The following is a 21988-nucleotide window of genomic DNA, read 5'->3' as shown; positions in this document are numbered from 1 at the left end:
TGCTTAAGTCTAAGACACTCTGCACTATTTTGAATAAGGCTTCTTTGCTCTTGGTTCTAATGTTAATGATCCAATATTGTATTGCCTCTTGATGAATTAGGTGGAAATGAACGCCATTACTCTCCATTATTTTTCCTGAACTCATCTTGTTTCCAACACCAAAGGACTAATAATAAGGTCACTGAGAAAGAAATAGATCCTGAGCATCCTTCTGATGATTGTTTCGAACCTGTAGCTCCAGAATTCCAAGGAAAAGAAGCCATCAGGTAATCACACTTATACCAATATATGGGTGCAAGGCAAACTTGAACAAAATATTGAAGAAGAAATTTGTCTTTGTGAATGTCACTTTGAATTCTTCCACATGACCACCAACGGCTCTTGATTGCTCCTTGAAAGGAAAATTCTCTTTGCTTCGCTCCATATAATGTTACCACGTCACCCGCCATCTTGTCTCCCTCCCTATTTCTAACTTTTGTCTCATGTCTCTCTTTCATGCTTACTCTTTTCTTTCTCCAAATTCCTTCCTCTATAGTTTGTCTGGCTTATGTGATATAATGGAAGAAGTAAGAAACTTGGACTCAAAAACTTTTAGACTTCAATACCACAATGCCCTCTCATCTGATGTGTAATCTGAGAAAAAAAAATGTGTAAGTTTCTCTGGATCTCCCGCCCTGTAATGAACAAGAGAAATATTTACTTTGTAGGATTGTTTGAAATTCATATAAGGAGTTCTTAAAATATCTCTGCCATCAGATCCTACCTCAAGCGATTCTAATTCAGGGAGTATGGGCTTACGCCCAAGAATTTGCAGATTTTTAAGAAGCCCTATAGGTTTTTCTAATGTGCCCTAAAATTGAAGAACCAGAGGGTTTTAAATATAAACCACTTATTTAGCCGATATTCACATAGTGCCTACTAGGAACCAGACACGCACTTAATACTCAACCAAAGCTTGTAAGGTGGGCACTTCTATTTGGCCCATTTTATAAATGAGAAAGGTGAGGTTCTGAAAGGTTAAGTCTCTTGTCCAATGTCATGCATTCATAAATGGGGAGCCAGGATGGGAATCCAGAGTCTGTCTATTCTCTTAGCCCTGGCTACTGTAGAGATGTCAGGAGGTGAAGGAAGAGGAATAAAATGGCACTATAGCTAGGAAGTGATCTATTTCTGCCTAAGACAAAGAGCATAAGGTGAACTTACATACCTGAACTTCATCCTTCTAATTCAGACCCTATTTTCTGTTAAGCTTCCTGAGGGGCCACAGCCCCTACCTGAAAACATCTATCTGAAAGAGAAAGGCCAAGTGAGGAATAATCCCCCAAAACTCAATGTCCTCAGTTCCTCTTCACTGGTTGAGAACACAAAAAATAAACTCTATTACTGTTCAAATTATAATAACTTTCAGATGTAATCTTCCAAAAAAGTCTTGAGGTTAGTTATGTAGATCAAAAGATGTTTGTTTTTCTACTTCTGCAAAAGAGAGAAGAGTAAAATGTCCTCACCCGCCATCTTTGTTCCCCTTACTTCCCAAACCTGACCCATCTATGCAGTGTTAACTCTGGAGGTCCCTGTCTCTTGGTCTGGATTATTTACTAAAGTGGAGGTTGGAGCCACTAACAAATCAGGAAAGAAAAGTCATCTGATCCAAGACCTCTACACTAAAGCGTTTGACTCCACTGCAGGACAACTCACCCCAGATCCACACCAAAGTAGCAAACCAGGCTTAGGTGCCCAACCTTGTAGCTCTTCAGTGACAAGATTCTGTACATTTCAGTCATCAGTGAAGCAGGTTCTGGGGCTTCAAGACAGCCTCAAGTTGACTGTTTACCACTCAACATTAGACACTGTTCCCAGCGCATAAGTCTTAACTCTTCTTTCCTCATAGCGACCCTTTCTTAGGGAAACCCTTGCCTTCCCCACCACTAGACAAGTGTCAACACTATCACAATCAATCCCAATATGTTGTATGGATCTAGAAGGTACTACTGTAATGATTCCCTTTTTCCCAGGTGGTCTCCCCTTTATATGCCAATGGACACTTCCTCTTTCCCTAGCAGCCTGTAAGCTATACATATCTGAAAGTATAGAGGAATTCATGCAGAGCTCTAACCAGAATCAAGATCATGGCTATGTAAAAATATCTATATTTATTCAAAACTGGCTCCCTCTCACCCATTACTGCCTCCTCCCAATTTTTCCTTCTCTGGGATCACTTGTATGCACAACTGTCCATTCCTATAACTTTAGCCCATTCGTGCAACATTCCCAGAGCGTAGACAGGATGTCTGCCCCAAATGGCTATCTTCATCTCTGAAATCCAAAAACAACCGGCTGCTCCTAAAGGGAAGTTTCTTTAGTAAAATAAAACATTAAGGGGCACCTGGGTGGCTCAGTCGGTTGAGCATCTGACTCTTGATTTTGGTTCAGGTCATGATCCCAGAGTCGTGGAATCAAGCCCCATGCAGAGCCTGCTCAAGATTCTCTCTCTCCCTTTGCCCCTCTCCCCTGCTCATGGATGATCTCTCTCTCTCTCTCTCTCTCTCTCTCTCTCTCTCTCTCAAAAAAAAAAAAACCCCACACACATTAAAACCCCACTTCAATGGGTGTCCCACTGTGGTCAGATTCAGCACCATTTTAAGCCTTTCTCTTTTATATTTCCTGACTCTTTGGTGTAACCCCACCCACTGCCAGTGTCCTGGTTGAATAATTGTCCTTACTTTAATTTTGATCCATGCTCAGAAAAGCGGTTGACCAAATTATTTCCCTTTGAATTAAAGATGCCACCGTACATGATCTTATGTAGTCATGACATCTCTAACTTGTTGGAGCCTGGTTCCTGCCTCTTCCTGCATTAGTTCCCTTTGGGATTCTAATGTTCATTCAAGTTTGGTCATTACCCATTTAGAGGGGTGTGTGTGTGTGTGTATGTGTGTGTGTGTGTGTGTTGTGTGTGTGTGTGTGTGATATTCGAATGAAACCTTTAGATGTGGGAGCCTAATGCTGGGAGGAAAGGATAGGGTTAGCATTAGGTTGGTGTAAAAACCATGAGAATCAACAAGATCACCCATCAAGAGAGTCAAGAATGGGAAGACCATCATGTACCTGGAGAACACTGTGGAACACCAAGATAATGTGTCTGGCAAAAGAAGAGGACCTTACAAGGAAACCGAGATGAAACATTTAGGAAAATAGGAAGAAAGCCAGTAAATCCAATGTTACCTTGAACGTAGACATTTTCAACCAGGACACCAACACCAATAGCGACCCATAATCCAATAAGTAAGGAAAGAGAAGTCTTTGTTGCATTTAATAATTAGGGGGCCACTAATGATTTCAGTATGAGGAGGTTCACTAGAATAGTGGGTTCAGAGTGATCGAGGAGGAAGTGAGAAAATGGACATGGAAAGAATTTGCTCCTATTTTTAAAAAAATTTTAAAACATTTTTTCATGTTTATTTTGGGGGGGGGGGGGGGGCGGGTCCAGAGAGAGAAAGGGAGACAACAGAATCCAAAGCAGGCTCCAGGCTCTGAGCGGTCAGCACAGATCCCACTGCGGGGCTCAAAGGGGCTCAAACTCATGAACCAGGAGATCATGACCTGAGCCAAAGTCAGGCACTTAACCAACTGAGCCACCCAGGTGCCCGGAAAATATTGTTTTTAATAAGACGAGGAGAGGAGCGCCTGGGTGGCTCAGTCGGTTAAGCATCCGACTTCAGCTCAGATCACGATCTCACGGTTCATGAGTTCGAGCCCCGCAACAGGCTCTGTGCTGACCGCTCAGAGCCTGGAGCCTGCTTCTGATTCTGTGTTTCCCTTCTCTGTTCCTCCCTGCTCGCACTCTGTCTCTCTCTCTCAAAAATAAATAAAGATTAAAAAAAAATTTTTTTTTTAAAGAGGAGGAGAGAAATCTGATTGTATCCAAAGCAGAGTACAGGCCAAAGAGAAGCTATCAGAGAGGAAACTATAGAAAATGCAGGTGACAGAGGGTCTGATTAATGAACAAGGTTGAAAGGGGTGGGAGGGGATGGGAGGGCATGGGAGAGGGTGAGAGGGGAGAGTTAAAGAGTGCGGATTAACGAGCTGATTGTGTACAGAGTAGAAAACATCCAAAGACAGAAGCTGAGAACCATTCTAAAGTGTTCTGCTTCTCTAAGCAAAACATTAATAATTTAACTGTAACTTTTCTAAAGCGACTTTTATTTTCTCTCTTGGGGAAAATGCTTACTCAAAAGCAAGTCTCTGTCTTTCTGAGCAGACTGGTTATAGCATCCCTTATTTCACATAAGGGGGTTGGTGTATCTGTCACCGTGACTGGGGTTGTTCCTGACCTCTGCTGCTTTCACTTCTGCGTTGGCTGAGTAAACACTACTTCTGTCATTGCAGAATCAAAAACGTCAAAAAAGAATATACAGGAAAGTCTGGAAAAATAGAAGCACTGAAAGGTAAAGAGAAACGTTTCATTGTTTCATTGACTTCTTTATTGCAAAAAATGGGGAGAATTCCACATGAAAAATGAGCACATGCACACGAGCAAAACAGAAAAAGAAAACAGAATACAAACAAGCTAACTCCACCATTTGGAGATTAACTGTGATTGAGAACTGGCTATAAAATCCTTCCAGGTGTTTCATGGATTCACTAATTTACAGGAATAGGGCCATGCAATGAAAGGTATGATTTCACTTTGTTTTTAAAGACGGCTTGCTAAAAACAATGTTGTATTTTATTTGCACTGTGAGGAAAGACCATCTAGACGTAAAATTGATATATATTTTTTTATACTAGCCAGGGAATTTATATAGTTTCTATGTACTGGTGAGATTAACTAAAACAAGGTGAGTACAAACTGGGGATTGCTGGAGGGGAGGTGGGCGGGGGGATGGGTTAAATGCATGATGGCCATTAAGGAGGGCACTTTTGGGGAGGAACACTGGGTGTCATATGTAAGCGATGAATCACTGGGATCTGCTCCTGAAACCAAGACTACACTTTATGTTAATTAACTTGAGTTTAAATAATTAATTAATTAACTTGAGTTTAAATAAATAAATAGATAGATAAATAAATAAATAAATAAATATTAAAAATAAATACAACAAGGTGAGTAACGCCATTGACCATGAATGAAATTTCACAAGTGACCATCTCTATGGCAAACACAGAAGTTTGAATGAACCAATGCAACTGATACCAGATTCTGACAAATAGTTTTCTGTAACAAATACTTAGGTAAGATCCAAGTTAGTGGCCTCATTTTATAGAGGACAGCCTGTGTTTATTAGTAATGATTTTTAGGAAGAATGTGACTGATTTTTACAAGAGACGGGAAACCTGAGAAGTTACAAAAGAAGAGCCAGAGACCTTCCCTAAGGTTCATGGCATTTACTTTTTAGTCCGTAGTGTGCCTTAACTCAGTCTCACTTATCCCTCTGAGGTCATTTCTCACTTTGAGAATTTTCTGTACCCGTGTCAGCAAATTTGTTCTCCGCCCCGCCGCCTACCAGGTTTTTCCCATCCAATACCATCTCGATCTGTGGTTTCTTTCTTGAATTTTCGCCAAGGATACATTGAAGTCTTTTTCAAATTTGTCATTTCAGTTTTCCAGCATGCATTATGAACCACTTTTGTACTCGTCAATAACCATGAACGACTTTTTACAACATCTTCAAAAAAATTAAAAAATTAGAAGTGATGAAAATCACTGCGTAGAAACGCTATATGAAATCAACAGTTCCAGGGGCTCTTGGGGAAGTAATGGGGAGTTGCATGCTCTCAACCTTCTCCCCTCGCAGTTACTTCCTGTAGCAACTTTGGAACACCTTTGGGAACACGCTTTGAAGTCCTTACCTGCAGCCTGCCTTTCAGTGGCTAAATGGGATTCCCATGTGTGGACACCTCAATCGACTGACCCTAGTGAATGAAATTTGGCTTGTTTCCAATTTTGTCCTTCTCATAAAAAGAAAAAAAAAAAACACTAGGGGGTGACTGAGTGGCTCAGCAGGGGCTCAGGTCCTGATCTCAGTTCCATGAGCTTCACATTGAACTCTATGCTGTCAGCTCAGAGTGGCTTTGGATCCTCTGTCTCCCTTTCTCTTTGCCCCTGCCCCACTCGCTTTCTCTTTCTCTGTCTCAAAAACAAGTAAATTAACATTAAAAAAAAACCCACCATAATAGGCTTTCTTGTTTAATCATTGTGAGTATAATTGTGGATACAAATTTCTAAAAGCAGATAACTCAAAGGGACTATATTTTTAAGATTTTTATGCATATTTCAAATCATTTCCCTCCAAGGTAATAAAAATGTATACACTTGTGGGAAGAAGCAATAATTAAAAGCAACAGCAGTAATAATAGGAACACTTAAAGTTAGATGACTTCCATGGAAACAATGATAAGTGAGTTACACTGACTTTTTCACTGAATCCTGTCAGATAAATAGTATCTCTCCCATTTTGCAGATGAGGAACTGAGGTTTGTATTTCTTTTTTTCCAGTTAATATGGGTCAGTTCCAGGATAGAGATCATCAGTTTTCTCTTACTTTTGAAAACGTCATTTTTTCCATTTATAAACAGTAAATGTAAAACTTGTTAATGTGCTTGTTTAGTTCTCCCAATATTATTTATTAATTAATTCATCTTTTTGATGAATTTAAAAGCCTGTTTCATTAATCTTTATTTTTTCTGTTTACTTTGGTCCATCTTAGGCTTCTTTTACATTCCATAGTCAGTGTGTCCTAAAGCAGTAACATATTATTTTAATTATTATATTTATCCCACTGGTGTTACTCTATTACTAACATATTACTTTAATTATTATAGTTCTCCAATACTAACATATTATTTTGATCATTAATAATTTTAATATCATGTGGCCAAGACTAATTTCTTACTATTCTTTCATTTTTCTTAATTATTGGAGCTTATTTTTCCAATGATTTTTAGAATCTTTGAAACGAATCATAAGTGAGTGTTTTAATGGATTGGATTACAATAGGAAGAATTTTCGCTTTACATGTAATTATTATTCCTAGTACATTTAATGGTTGAGTAAAGTGAACCTCATAGTGTTTAGTTCATCCAAGGTCATCCAGATAGAAAATGAACGAACTGGAATTCATCCCAGTTGTTAATTAATTTCAATAATGTCTGAAAGTAGGTCACAAATTTAACTGAAGGAACCTGATCTTTTAGACTTAATGTATTATAAAATTCTTAAGAATTTCATCCAACGACTTTCCAAAACAGAATGTGGTTTTCACTTGGTGGTAGAGAAAACAAACAAAAAATAATAATGGAAAGGATTCTTAGGTGAATGACTTTCTTCTACTGACCTGTAAGTGCAAAATGTTTGTAATGAAAGAATAGAAAATTTATAACAGGGGAAAATATAATTTTTGGTTGATATATTTTAAAAGGTAATTAATGTCGTGAGAAATGTTTATCATTTAATATTTGAAATGTAGGCTAGAAAAGAATACAGAATATGATCAAAATCTGTATATATATTTACATGTTCACATATGCACATGCATATACAATGGAAGTAATTGTGTTCCAATGTTAATATTTGAAATTGTAATTAATTTGGTCTTCTTAGGTGGTTGTATTTCCAAATACTGTACAGGAAGCATGTTATTTTAGCAGCCAGGAGAATATTGGATAAACTGTTGAAAGACTTGAGAATATCCAACTAAAATTAATTTTTTGTTCTATGTTTAGAACCAAGCCCTTTCTAACGCCCTCTTATTTTTAATGTTAATATTCTATTCTAAAAACAGACTTACTCCTTGACATATATGAAGGGCAAATCACAGCAATTCTGGGTCATAATGGAGCTGGCAAATCTTCATTACTAAACATCCTTAATGGATCGTCTGTTCCAACAGAAGGTGAGCAAAAAGAAATTTCTCAAAGGCAATATGTGCAGTGATAGAATGAGGTCATATGTTGCCTTTCTTATTTTAAGGTTAAATTTGACTGTGTAAGAGCAAATACTGTTTGTTTATCTAAATTGCTTGCCAGACTCCATGATTTTGAATATATCTCATGTTTCCCAGGTTTTCGTGAAAAGCATTATCCTTATTCCATTGTTATGTGATATTCCAGGGAAAATATAGACCACCCTGAACATATATTTATGTTAAGGTTAATCCAGAGTTGTTGATAACTTACAAAGTCATTATTTTAGATATTTGTGGACATAATGCCAATGTTTTCCTGTAGAAGATCTTAAGCATTAATAAACACTCTCTCTTCCCAATGTTAAATTATTTTTGACTTCTGTGTTTAGGATCAGTTACCATCTATAATAAAAATCCCTCTGAGACGCAAGACTTGGAGGAAATCAGAAAGATGACTGGCGTGTGTCCTCAATTCAATGTTCAATTTGACATCCTCACGGTGAAGGAAAACCTCAGGCTGTTTGCTAAAATAAAAGGGATTCGGCCACAGGAGGTAGAACGAGAGGTAAAGGACCATGCCTTGGATTAACAGGGTAAATTTGCCAAGCTAAATCATGACCACAGAATTCCCCTCAGGGATTTACCTACCTGGTCAGGAACAAAATTTAGGCAAAGAGGTCCTAGTAAAAAATACAGATCTACTGCTGTCGTGGACGGTTAAAATCGTATAGTCCGCATCATCTTGGATTTTAAGTGTTGTGTGTATTCTTGCGTAGGTACAAAGGATTTTATTAGAATTGGACATACAAAACATTCAGGACAACCTCGCTGAACATTTAAGCGAAGGACAGAAAAGAAAGCTGACCTTTGGGATTGCCATTTTAGGAGATCCTCAAGTAAGTGTGGCGATGCGTGCCGTGGAATGTGGACTGAATATTAGTAAAAAGTCGGGGTCTCCTTTGACCCCTACAAGTAGCAGAGGTGTCATTGTAATGTGTCAAGAGAGACTCCGCTGGTAAACTACGATTGCAAGCATTCTGGAACATAAACGCTGGGTAGTTATTATTATTTGCTGTTTACTGTTCTCCATGCTACCATGTGGAAATAGTTACTGCGGGAGAGAGAGATTTTATACGTTGTCATCCTCTGTAGATTTTGCTCTTAGATGAGCCAACTGCTGGGTTGGATCCCTTTTCAAGGCATCGAATGTGGAGCTTCCTCAAGGAGCACAAAGCAGGCCGTGTGATCCTCTTGAGTACCAATCTCATGGATGAGGCTGACATCCTGGCTGGTAATTGTTGGTGTTATCTCAGTATTACGATAAAGAATTGGGGAAATGTGTATCTCTAGGGCAAGCATTGTGCTCCCGTGACCTCGGCGAACCTTCCGTGTCATGGCCGTCTGGGGAGTCTAATACCCTATAGAACTCCACACCGACTGGATTATGACCGCTCATGAAAAAAAACCGTGATTGTTTTAGCTTTCAATGAGTCTAAACGTTGAAATCAACATATGTGGGGTTGAAACATATCCACTTATTGTTTGGCCTCCAGAATAGAAAATGGGCCACTGTAATTTCTGGGAATTTTTTTTTTTTCCAAGAATTATTGGAGGGCGCAGACATAGACTAGAATTCAGAATTTCATTTTAAATGCATCAATTTTAATGGGTATTTCAAATTTTTAAAGGCGTATTCAATATATTCATTTCCTGTGGAACACTTTTCCTTTGGAAATCTGAGCTTTGGTTCCTCACCTGTATTTTCTAGTGAGGGAAAAAATGACTCCCAACATCCTTTCTTTCTTGCTTCTTTTTAATCAGATAGAAAAGTGATCATGTCCAATGGGAGACTGAAGTGTGCAGGATCTTCCGTCTTTTTGAAGAGAAAATGGGGTCTTGGATATCACTTAAGGTAAAGACTTTGGGGGTAGATTGGATGTACGCATATCTGCGTTTTCAATGGTGGTATATCAAAAAGGCAGACCATTATGAGGGCCAGCTGTCCTTGTGCTCCATATTTGCCAAACCAGTGACTAGTCCTCCCCGAATGTTTTTCCTGTCTCCTTGTATCTCCAGTAATGCTAATGATATGCAAAATTGCAAGATTATAAGCCCAGGCTGACAGCTCCCAGGAGGGCTGGGCCACTTTCCAGGTACCTGCTCTGTGCATCCTAAAGGCATCCTCAGCCTCTGTCTTCTTCCACCCTCCACTTCCCCCTGGCTGATTCATACAATCCTGGAACATAGTTTCATTCTTTCATTGGGCACAAAATGAAATAGTTTCAAAAGCTAGTATCAAATGTGGGAATAAATCTGGTGGCAGAGAGGAAGAGTACCGTGTCTAACCAGAAAGTGTGTCTAGGTAAAAAGAATTAAAAAAAAAAAACCCAAACCTAAAAACCTTATGCCCAAACAAAACACACACATAGGCCAAACCTCTCTGTTAGTCACTAATTCCCGATACCTGCACAGTCTGGTATAGTAATTATTTTCCCTAAGCAATTCCTTCTGCCTAATGTTCTCACCTGTCTCTGCTTATCTTCCTACTGGAAGTATAGTTTCAATTACAGCATGTATTTGTTTGTCTATCTGTAGTTGTTCTGAATTTATACACCTTCTCTGTATAGGTCATAAGACTTGTCAAACTGATGGTATTATTATTATTATTATTACTTTTGTTGTGGTTATTATTATTTTACTCATTTCGTTTGTCCCTCCCCTAAAGCCAAGTAAAGCGGTACTCAAAGGCTAGGTATTCAATAAAAGCTCTTCTTTTGTGACAGCAGTAGAGAAAATACAAATCAATGATCTTTTCTTTTAAATATTAGTTTGTACAGAAATGAAATATGTGATCCAGAAAAAATAACATCCTTCATTAATCATTACATCCCTGATGCTAAATTAAAAACAGAAAACAAAGAAAAGCTTGTGTATACCTTGCCTGTGGAAAGGACAAATAAATTTCCAGGTAACTTTAGTACGATTATAGTGGAATGAAATTTGGGAACAAGTCTTTACCCCATTCTTACAGTTTTCATTATTTAAGTGGATTTGGATTTGGTTTCTCTGAAAAGCAGAACTCGAGATGAAGACTTTAGTGCAATATGTTTGGTAATTGATGTCTAGAAACACCAGCAGGAAATGGGACATGAGAGAGGGAATGGAAGGAAGCTAGGGAAGTTTGCATTATTGAGTAGGTGTTTGCAATAAGAATGTGAGATATAATATCACTGGCATAAATAAATGAATCGACGAGCAAGGGGCTTGGAGTTATGTCACCAGAGGGGTGACAAAGCTGGGGTGTTTATTCACCGCTCCCTATCCTTCATCAGTGAAGGGTTGCTTCCAGGAGCATTACGTTTCTAACCCATATGGCTTGTGCTCAACATGAACTCAACATACTTCAGAGCCCAGAAAAAAATGCCATCAGACAGGTGTTAATAAGCAGATTTACTGCGTCTAAGTGAGTACAGAAGAGATAGGGGTGGGGTATCGGGGTGTCTGCTATAGATTCCCTTTTGTATTTTAATTTAATTGTGCATAGATTTACTTTGCAGGAAGAAAAAAACCCCGTAGTTTATTTGTTCCACAAAAGTGTTCCCCCTGGGTTCCGTGTGTTGGGTAGCAGTCCCAACCTAGGATTTGTTCCATAAGTAATTCTAATAATTGCTAACTCTTTCTGCAATGTTTACTGCGGGTCAGGCACTGTTCTACTAGTTTTGGACATATCAACTATTGAGTCCTCACAACTATTCTATGAGGTGGGTGCTAGAGTTTTCCCTGTCTTAACAATGAGGAGATATATCTCAGTCTTTTTTTATTTAAGCAGCTTCCCTTTTGTTTAAACATTTAGCTTATTAAAGGTTTAACTCTCTGCGGGGCTGATTTACACAGACTCATTTGGGTGACTGGATCTTATTAAGCAAATACTCAGGAATTCAGATTTAGTCTCACCCCCCAGATAAGGCAGCTCTCTGTGTCCTTGTAGGAGGTGGAAGATGATGTTCTCACGTCCCCAGGATGTACTATGTTATTCTGTTCTGGGACTAACGTCCAGTGAGATACAACTAACCTACCTTCTGTTTTGGTTGGGGAAGGAGAAGAGTGAGTTATGTGCTGACGCCACCATGAGAACATGTCACACCAGAGTCCCCAGCCTCTGCAAGTCCAATGGCACACATATGTCCTGTACAAATTATGGAAGAGATAAATAATACATATTAATTGGGAACTACTAAAGAAAAGACACTTCTCGAGGCACTAGTGATGCAGAATTAAATAAGACATAGGAGTCCCTACCCTCACAGAGGGTCCCTACATTCCATTGGATGGGGAGAAGTGGACACACACAATAAGCCAAGCTATGTTACAATTTTATAATACAATAAGAAACAAGGCCATATGGGTTACAAAGATGACGAATGTCAGTCTGGGGTTTATACAGTGTCAGAAGTCCCAAAGAAGAAAATGATCAAAAGCATTCCAAGCAGAGGAGGGAAAGAGATGTTGGAGTGCAATGAGTGCAGGAGGACACTGGCAACTGAGGATGGGTAGGGTTGTAGGGGTAGATAGAGGCTCACTCATATAGAGCTTTAGAGGTTGTCATGTGGTGTTTGAATTTTATTTTAAATGCACTGAAAAACCACTGGAAGTCGTTAAATGAGGGAATGATGTGATGTGACTTATATTTTCATTCTCGGGCTATACAAGAGCACTCTGGATATAGAGGAAGAAGAGTAGACACTGGGAGACCAGCCATGTGATGGGTGAAAGATGATGATCATTGGGCTACCATGGTACTGGTTGAAAGATGGATAAAAGTCGGTGGATTTGAAACACACATATATTTTAAGTTTATTTACTTATTTCTTTTGAGAGAGAGAGAGAGACAGCATGAGCAGGACAGGGCCAGAGAGAGAGGGAGAGAGAGGATCCCAAATAGGCTTTGCACTATCAACGCTTGAACTTAGGAAGTGTGAGGCCATGACCTGAGCCAAGACCAAGAGTCAGGCACCCCTGAAACATATTTTGAGATAAAGTCAAAGAATCTGGATGTTGGCCAGTCTGTGGAGCATCAGGAAAAGTGAAAAATCCAACGGGACTTCTAGAATTTTGGTTTGAATCACCAGGTGGAAGGTGGTGTCATTTATTGTGAAATGAGGAGAGAGACAGTTGGATAGGATGAGAAGGAGGAATTGACGTTCTGTTGTAGCAAGTTTGCTTTGAGATGCTTTTAGATTTCAAAGGGGAGAGGTCAAGGACTATACATTTGATTATAGGATATTGGACATCAGAGAACACTCAAAGTAAGAATTGAACTTGGGAATCATTAGCATACAGATGGATTTAATGCAAAGGGATTGGATTTGAGTGTATGGAAAGAGAAGGTGACCTTGGACTGAGCCCTCAGGACAGAGTAGAGGAAGAGTCAGAGAATGGTGGAAATCAAGAGCCCCCCCCCCCCCCATGAACTTGAAGGAAAAACAAAAGAATATGTACATTTTTACTAACTCAAAGGGAACAACGTTTGTAGAAAGAGGAAGTAGTCAACAGCTGTGAATGTCACTGAGCTGGACCAAGACAGAGACAGAGAAAGAGATGGAGCAGGGAGACGTAAAATAATTTTTTAATAAAACTTTTGTCCATTGACTTTAAAAATTGGAATCACTGATGGCCTTGGAAAGAACAGCTTCTGTGGAAGGATAGGGGTAGCATTTGGATTTGAGGAGTTCAGTTCAATAGGATGTGACAAATTGAAGGTGGTAGAGTAGACAAATCTTTGAGCCATGGGTACACGTGTGTGGTGGGGGTGGGGGAGTGGGAAGGAGATTAGGTTTTTGTTGTTGTTGTTGTTACTTGTCTTTATTTACTGGATGACTTTACAGCATTATGCTTGCTGTTTGAGATGGCCCAGTAGATGTAGGAGAAATTGATGATACAGGCCAGAGAAGGGGGGACGATTGCTTTAGGAAGTCTTCAAGATGCCCGAATGGGATGGAATTGGGAACACAAGTCAAAGAGGTAGCCTTGGTGGGAACAGCTATACGTCTTCCACCCATACAGAATGAAGACCCAGAATATGGGTAGAAATACACATTGATTTGTGGTGTAGAGGGGAGAAGATAATGTTCTTTCTGATTGCTCGTATTTCTTCAAAGTTTTCTGGAATTCATGAGCTGAGAATAGAAGGTAGAGTACAGATGGTTTGAGGATAGAGGGGAAAGTTCTGACATACTCATTTCAGAGAACATTCTAATAAAATGTTGCTTTTGCTTACTGTGATAATCCAAAGACATATATTTTCTGAACAACATTCTGGATCATCTCCTAAATAAGCATTAGTTTACTGGGTTTTGTTATCAATGTGGTATTTAAAATGTATCTATTCCCATCTGTTGCCTTAGACCTTTTCAGTGATCTTGATAAGTGTTCTGACCAGGGTGTGATGAGTTATGACGTTTCCACATCAACTCTGAGTGACGTCTTCATGAAACTGGAAGGAAAACCAACTATCGAACAAGGTAGATTTGTTGTATAAATAACAGAAACTCAGTTTCCAAATAATCATGTATTCATTTAGTATTTGATAATGTCTTATGCATGATTTACACTAAAGAATGTGAATAATTCCACATTTGACTCTGCTGTTTGGAAAAGGCTGTCATTATTTTCTAACATCATTACTAGGACTGAACACAGCTCCCTTCTTGGAATATACCAAATTTTTGGACAAATTTTGCGGACAACTTGCTTCCCATGTCAGCAGTTTTCACCCATCCCCCAGACGCTCGCTGCTTCTTGGATATGTTGAGGATGTGAAATTGTCTTGACCAAGGTCATGAAGTCTGAGCAGATGCCTCCCCAAAATTGTTCTTAGCTTGTCCGTGTACAGAATTCCACCAAGGTCTTAATGGGGAAAAAGCCAGGATCATCTCCTATGTATTTTGATGGGTGATAATAATAAAAGCAGTCATTGATGGAGATGCTATGCCTGAAAATTGGATCAATGTATGGATATAGTGCATTAGCTTTCTACAATCACCTTTCCCAAAAAAATGCGATTGGCATCATTTTACATAGGAGAAAACTACACCTAAGAGCACTTGAGTGATTGGTCCCAAATAATGATACTTATAAGTCATGTGTTTGGGAATCAGGTCCACGTCTGGTGGTTTCAGAGCCGGTAATCTTTTGCCTCCATTTCAAAATTATTGACAGCTTATTAGCCAACATGTAGGCATCAATGATTGGTTATTTCTATGGAGAATATTTCTTGAAATCCCTCAGAATGTTGTTACATACGGAACCTTCTATGCCTTATCAAAGGCTTGGCATAATGAGGTCACCCTTTACCGAATGTTTTTTTGGGTATGAATTTAGTTATATTTTATCACTCAGTTCATTGAATGTGGATGTCATAAATATAATTCGTTTCTTATATTGTTTCCTTTGTAACTATCATAAAACAATTTTTAATGTTACTAAAAAGAGAAAACTGTGATGCCCAAGGATGGCATTAATAATGTGTTGTGTGTGTGTGTGCGTGCGTGTAGATTTTGAACAAGCAGAGGTGATAAGAGACACAGAAAGCCTACATGACATAGAGCCAGCTTGGTCTTCTCTCCCTGAAACGCGGAAGAATATGAGCGACTTGGGCCTCTGGAAAATGCAGATTTGCGCAATAGCACGGCTCCGTTTCTTGAAGTTAAAACATGGAAAGAAAGAGCTTTTGACCTTGTGAGTATCAGAGTACCGCAGTTTTGTTAGTGAGTTTCAAGAGAGGGTTGAGTCAGAAGACAATTTAAAACTAGAACATGGTACCCAACATTCCTGCCAGAAAATGGATAAATACAACATTTCATTTTACTGACAGCAGCAGAAATGCCTGCATGGCAGCACTTGATTGGCCTTATACATAGGTCTGTTTAATTTTTTATGGTTTGACAGCCTGGTGTTTATACAGCAACACCTTTTTGTACTGTGTGGCATGCTAAGGTCTGACTTTCAACATTTTAGCGGCCGTAATCATGGCTGGCATAGAGTTGGCACCCAACAAATATTTGTGGAATATCTGGCGGCAAATGAAATTGCTACAGATACATGGTTATTTTTTCTTTATTGGTAGACTCTTGGTATTTGGAATTGCAGTGTTCCCTCTGGTTGTGGAAAAGATACTTTATGCCATATTATTTCAAAAGAGTGATTGGGAATTTAAACCTGAGCTGTATTTCCTCTCTCCTGGACAACCCCCCGAAGACCCTCGTACCAGCTTGTTGATCATCAATAACACAGGTGAAGAGAAACACAAGACTTTAATCCAGAACTGAGTTATTTTTATGGAGAGGGGAAAAAAACCAAATCGTAAGACAAGAAAATGTGCATTTAGACTTCATTTATAGAAAACAGCTGAGGAACTATGCATATTTGCTCTGACATTGGAGATGATAGTGATGGTGGGATAAGACAGAAAGAATGTGGGTCACTAGTTAACCTAGTTCAAGAAGAACTACCTATCTCCCCGACTACCCCAAGCTATTATGTGAGAGGGAAATAAATTTATGTATTGATTGAACCACTCTATTTGAAATCTCTTCGTTGCCGCAGCCTAACCTGTTCCAGAAATATTATACACACTGATTGACATGAAAAGAAACACTTTTATACCCTATGCCCCTCCAATAGGATCTAGGAAGATTCCTGAAGACGGCTTGGTACCCAGGCTCTTATTTATTCTAAATTATGGGTAATTGGTTTTGTCTAACTTCTTATTTAACTTTGAGAAAGATTTTGTTTCTGCCTAAGATGTCAAACACACGCGCACACACACACACACACACACACACACACACACACACATTCAGCATAGGAGTCCTCTCTTGATGAGTAACCCAGTCCATCCCAATATTCATATATGTCTGTGACCTGGGGTTATAGGTTCTCCTCTTTAAACAAAGGTGGCCTTTTAATTTCTGTTTCTCATTCTCTTTTCAATTTTGGTTTTAGAAAGTAAATTTTATACACTCTGCTACCTTAAAATGGGAAGTCTTGCTACTGGTGTATATTTTATTTCTAAGATCCAGAAATTTTCAGGCTATGACTGCCAGCCTATTCATTTTTGTCTTTCCGCCTATTGTTGTCTCATGTGTAAAGCTTCCTCTCCAGTTGTTCTAAGAGCAATATACTTGGGTTAACTTGTTTTATTTTCCTTCCCTGGACTCAGTTGTGAGGTGTTTTGTGATTTAAGTTTGAGGCTTCTATGCCGTCTTGCTCCTCTTTTCTCAAAATATGATGCTTCTTGGTAAGATGTTCATCTTTAAATCAAAGAAGCCCTGTTTGCCTAAGTGAATGTGGGTAACCGTTAAGGTTTCCTTCCTCAGGTGACTGTGGAAATGGAGTGTCACACTCTCAGGATGCATGGAAAGCTTATTTTCTATGTACACGTTTCCTTTCCCACCTGGTGGGAATCCTAATTCATCTGGGGCTTGACCCAGATGAGTTTTCTGATCCCAGAACCCCTTCTGAGTCCCAGTGTGAACTCCATTTCGAAGTCCAAATGAGCAAAAAACGAGAATCCCCCCTTGTTTCTTTTTCCATTCCATCCTGTCCTTTTAATTGTCTGGAGTTACTTTCAATCTTGCCCTGCGGTTTTCCCCAAATAGTATCTCTTAACAAGTAAATCTGGGGACTTGTCTCCTGGGGACAGCTGTTCCGTGTGGAACATGGGAGAGGACTGTGGGCACTTTGTTTCAGGTGGGGTTGACCGGTTAATGAGCATGACTGTGGCTTCAGAGACCACTTTGCCCCCTTGAATTTGTCCACTCTGAGTTTAGATATCCTGGAAATTGGTGTTTCCTTTATAGTGGAAATAGGCTGTGGGTTTTTCTCTGTCAAACAAATCTCATCTGCTTTCTTCTTTAGGGGCATATCAAAAACTTTGGTCTGATAGTGGCACTCTTTTCATTTCTGACATATATATATATATATATATATATATATATATACACACACACATATATATAATTTTATTTTTATTTATTTATTAAAAGCATATTAACATATTTTATATTTATACATATTTAATATATATTAATATATTATATAAAATAGATCTTAATTTACATAATTTAAAATATAATGTGTACTCCTGAAATATATAATATATATAGGTAATAGATAGTACATAAAATATACGTATATGTTAACAGACACATATGATATGTTTACTTTTCTGTTTTTTGAAGAATAAGGCAGAGAGGGAAGTATTATTATTATTATTGGCCATTTTAGGCTGGCTCATCTGAAGTACTGATTGTATTTCCACAAATTATTGAGTTCAAGTATATTTTTTGTAGCCAAGAGTCATAAAATAATCTTGTTTTAATAGTTACATGTTAACTCGCCCTAAAAAGAATTGTAAAGCTAAGTCATCGCAGCACAAGATTTGATAAATAGGAAATGGTAGAGTGGGCTAATCTCATTATTGTGATGCCCAAAGAGACATGACTTTGCATAATGTTGTGTACGTATTGACTTTAAATTGTGTTGTGGTTTATTTGAAAGACTTGACATGTATGTTCTTGCGTTCTGTGGGCTTCTGTTATTGATTTCATACTAGAGTCAAACATTGAAGATTTTATACAGTCACTGAAGCATCAGAATATACTTTTGGAAGTAGATGACTTTGCAAACAGAAATGGCACTGGTGACCTGTCATACAACGGAGCTATCATAGTTTCCGGTAAACAAAAGGTATGTTTGCTTCTTGTCTCTTGCTTTTACTTTTATGAAAAAAAAAAGACAAAAACGAAGCGCTACATTTTTAACTGTTTTAAAAACGGCATCAACCCAGCTAGTACACTCAACTTGATTTAAAAGCATTTGGGGATCATTACTGAATAAACTGTGAAATGTAAGTGAGCTTTTGTAAAACGTTTCCTATCTTAACTTTGGAATTAGATGATTTCTACATATGAAAGTAGCTAAATGTAATTGCATTATTCGGATTCAATAAAATGTTAGACCTTATAATCACCAACCATGACTTTAAGGAATCCTATTCAATGGCTAACTACCCTAAAGATGTTTTCATGTACAGTTGACCCTTAAACAACATGGGTGTTAGGGGCGCCAAGCCCCTGCACAATCAAATATCCATGTATAACTTTTGACTCCCTAAAAATTTATCTCCTTAGAGCCTACTGTTGACCAGAGCCTAACTGATAAGATAAACAGTCGATTAGTACATACTTTGTGTGTTCTATGTATTATATACTGTGTTCTCTCAATAAGGTAAGCTAGAGAAAAGACAATGTTACTCAGAAAGTCATAAGGGAGAGAAAACACACTCACACTACTGTATTATATTTATCGGAAAAAAATTCTCGTGTAAGTGAACTGTGTAGGTTAAACCTGTGTCGTTCAAGGGTCAACCGTATTGAGAATATTAATATGAAAGCGTTTTTGTTGTTCTTTAGTGATTTGGAATTAGCGTTACTTTGTCTTTGTTTTATTCAAAGGATTATAGATTTTCAGTTGTGTGCAATACCTTGAGGCTGCACTGTTTTCCTATTCTCGTGAATATTGTTAGCAACGGACTACTTCGAATGTTTAATTCTACACAAAATATTCGAATTGAGAGAAGCCCATATCCTTTTGTAAGTATTGGATTTACTCATTCTGAACAATTAGGAATTTGGCAAGCAACCAGTGTGCTCCCTCTTTAGCTTTTAGATATTCATAATTGATTGTTAATCCTAAAGTGGGTTTTTTTTGTCCTAACATTTTAAACACCGTATCTAACAAAATAACAATTTGTTTTCTTGTTATTATCAGGGAGTGCTCATGGGGGAACTTTTCAAGACTTTGTCATAGTCTAGAGAATCTCCTGCAAAGATACAGATTTGATTGCAGAAGTGTATTGGAGAGAGTGTGAGTGAGGGTGTGTGTGTGTGTGTGTGTGTGTGTGTGTGTACGCTAAATCGGAAATCAAGAACACTTGTAAAACAGCTTTAGAATCTTGCAAATCTCATATACTTTGTTGGTGGACCCCCATTGACTAAATGGATAGTAGCTGGATCTGAAGGAGAATCAACCAGTTCTTGGGCTATCTGCCTCCTGATTAATTCCTTCATCAACCCGTAGTTGCTCTGCATCCCAGGGGTATCTGATGTGCACAGGCTACATTTCCGCGGCTCCTTGTCAGCTGGCTATAGCCTGGATTTGGACAATAGGAAGCAGTAGTGGGAGAGCAAGAGGGCCCTGCAGCAAGGGGTCCAGTCTCCAGTCACATTGCTTCCTTCCTTTGCCCCTCCAGCCCAGAAGTGACGGTGTTTTCTTGCTTTATCATCCATGTTGGCTTCTCTGCTCTGTCCACCCATGTAACCAGTGCATGATTGTTTTCTTTCTAAGTACTGAAGGTGGTAATGGTTTTCTGGTCAGACTTTGATACTCAAGAGGGATCTCTTAAGAGCTGACTCAAACTATTTCAAGCCAGGAGACTGGAAGCACAAAAAACAGGATTCGAAATGGAGCCACCGATCAGTCGGTTAAACATCTGACTCTTGATTTCGGCTCAGGTCATAATCTCACAGTTGTAAGATAGAGCCCCGGGTGCTCTGGACGTGGAGCCTGCTTGAGATTCTCTCTCTCCCTCTCTCTCTGCCCATCCCCCAACCGCTTCTGCTCTTTATCTCTTTCTCAAAAAAAAAATGGAGCCATCAAAAGGGGAAGCCCATTTTGTGACAAAGGGGTTGAATTCAGTTTTGGCTTCTCTGCGTTAGTGGTGCTGGGGGTACGTGCAAAGAGAAGATGGACAGAATATACTTGAGAGGCCAGCGATGGACACATGCATCTATGAGTGAAGCCACCACTAACTGTGAGAGCCAGCACAGTGCAAGAGTAGGGTGGTCTGAAGGGAACACTCCAGAAAGTAGAATCAACTGGCAGTAGAAAGAGATAGAGGTTATCCCCTCTTGATCTTTTAGTTTCTAAATGTCATTACTTGTTTATTCAGGATCAGAATAGACAAGGCCCCAAGCTTCCTCTCCTAGGCCTCCCCAGCGGCACATACCTTTCTTCTCTCTGCCGTTCTTATGAAAACAGTGAGGCATTTTCCCACCTGGTGAAATATTTGAACGGATGGGCAAAGCCCCTCAAGCCTTAAGTAAAGTGGAGAGTGGTAGAATTATTTTGAGTTAGCCTACCGTACTGCTGAACTGTCATTATACCCAAGAGGCAGGCCTGTACCCTGCCTGAGCATAGACCCAGCCCCGGGCAGACACTGGTTTGGGGACAGTGACTCAAAGTTCATCTCCTGGCCCACTGGCTTGGTGGCACGAAGGGCCATCTTCATCTTCAGAATACATCTGACTAGACGCTGGTGTCTTCACACATCTATCACCGGGTTTGCTGAGAAAGACGTGTGACTCAGAACGGAATAATCTGTGTTTCCAGGATTGTAATTCCCAAATGATTATTTTTGGTATCGTGGCCAAACCACATAACATAAAACTCGTCTTCTTAGCCATGTTTAAGTGTATATAGTTCAGTAGTGTTAAGTCTATTTGCATTATTGTGAAACAGATCGCCAGAACTTCTTCGTCTTGCAGAACTAAAACTTCATCCCCATCAAACAAGAGCAGCCCATTTTCCCCTTCCCCCAGGCCCTGCTAATCATCGTCCTCCTTTCTGTTTCTATTAATTTATTGCTACTTTTGATACCTGATATAAGGACAATCATGTAGCATTTAGTTTTTCGTGACTGGCTTATTCCCCTTAGAGTAATGCCCTCAAAATTCATCCATGTTGTAACATGTGACAAGATGTCCTTCCTTTTAAAGGCTGGATAATATTCCACTGTATGTATATATACCCCACGGTGTTTATTCCTTCTTCTGTTTGATGGACATTTGGGTTACTTCCACGTCTTGGCTATTATGGATAGTGTTGCTATGAACATGTGTGGGCAGATCTCTCTTGGAGACCCTGCTTTCATTCTTTTCCATGTACACCCTGACGTGGGTCCCGAGTTATATTTTGCTTCTTGTTTTCTTCTAGAAGGTGAAGCCTCACGTTAAATGATCGGA

At 39.1% G+C, this 21988-nt stretch overlaps 1 protein-coding gene across 3 annotated transcripts in view; it reads left to right on the top strand.

Annotated features, from left to right (window-relative positions):
• Positions 1–21988, top strand: part of ABCA6 (ATP binding cassette subfamily A member 6) — a 60009-nt gene that overhangs the window by 17308 nt on the left and 20713 nt on the right. For all 3 annotated transcript variants that reach the window (XM_015072665.3, XM_015072666.3, XM_015072668.3), the window contains exons 10-22: positions 101–266; positions 4387–4445; positions 7782–7892; positions 8294–8469; positions 8681–8800; positions 9057–9195; positions 9726–9816; positions 10733–10872; positions 14309–14425; positions 15458–15641; positions 16030–16196; positions 18520–18653; positions 19421–19558. In XM_015072665.3, the coding sequence (XP_014928151.1) occupies positions 101–266; positions 4387–4445; positions 7782–7892; positions 8294–8469; positions 8681–8800; positions 9057–9195; positions 9726–9816; positions 10733–10872; positions 14309–14425; positions 15458–15641; positions 16030–16196; positions 18520–18653; positions 19421–19558 (1742 nt within the window). The remainder of the gene's footprint in view (positions 1–100; positions 267–4386; positions 4446–7781; positions 7893–8293; positions 8470–8680; positions 8801–9056; positions 9196–9725; positions 9817–10732; positions 10873–14308; positions 14426–15457; positions 15642–16029; positions 16197–18519; positions 18654–19420; positions 19559–21988) is intronic.

Source organism: Acinonyx jubatus, chromosome E1, assembly GCF_027475565.1.
Source record: "Acinonyx jubatus isolate Ajub_Pintada_27869175 chromosome E1, VMU_Ajub_asm_v1.0, whole genome shotgun sequence".
Lineage (NCBI taxonomy): Eukaryota > Metazoa > Chordata > Mammalia > Carnivora > Felidae > Acinonyx > Acinonyx jubatus.
Note: the sequence above shows the minus strand (reverse complement) of the source record. Positions and strands in the feature narration are given on the sequence as shown.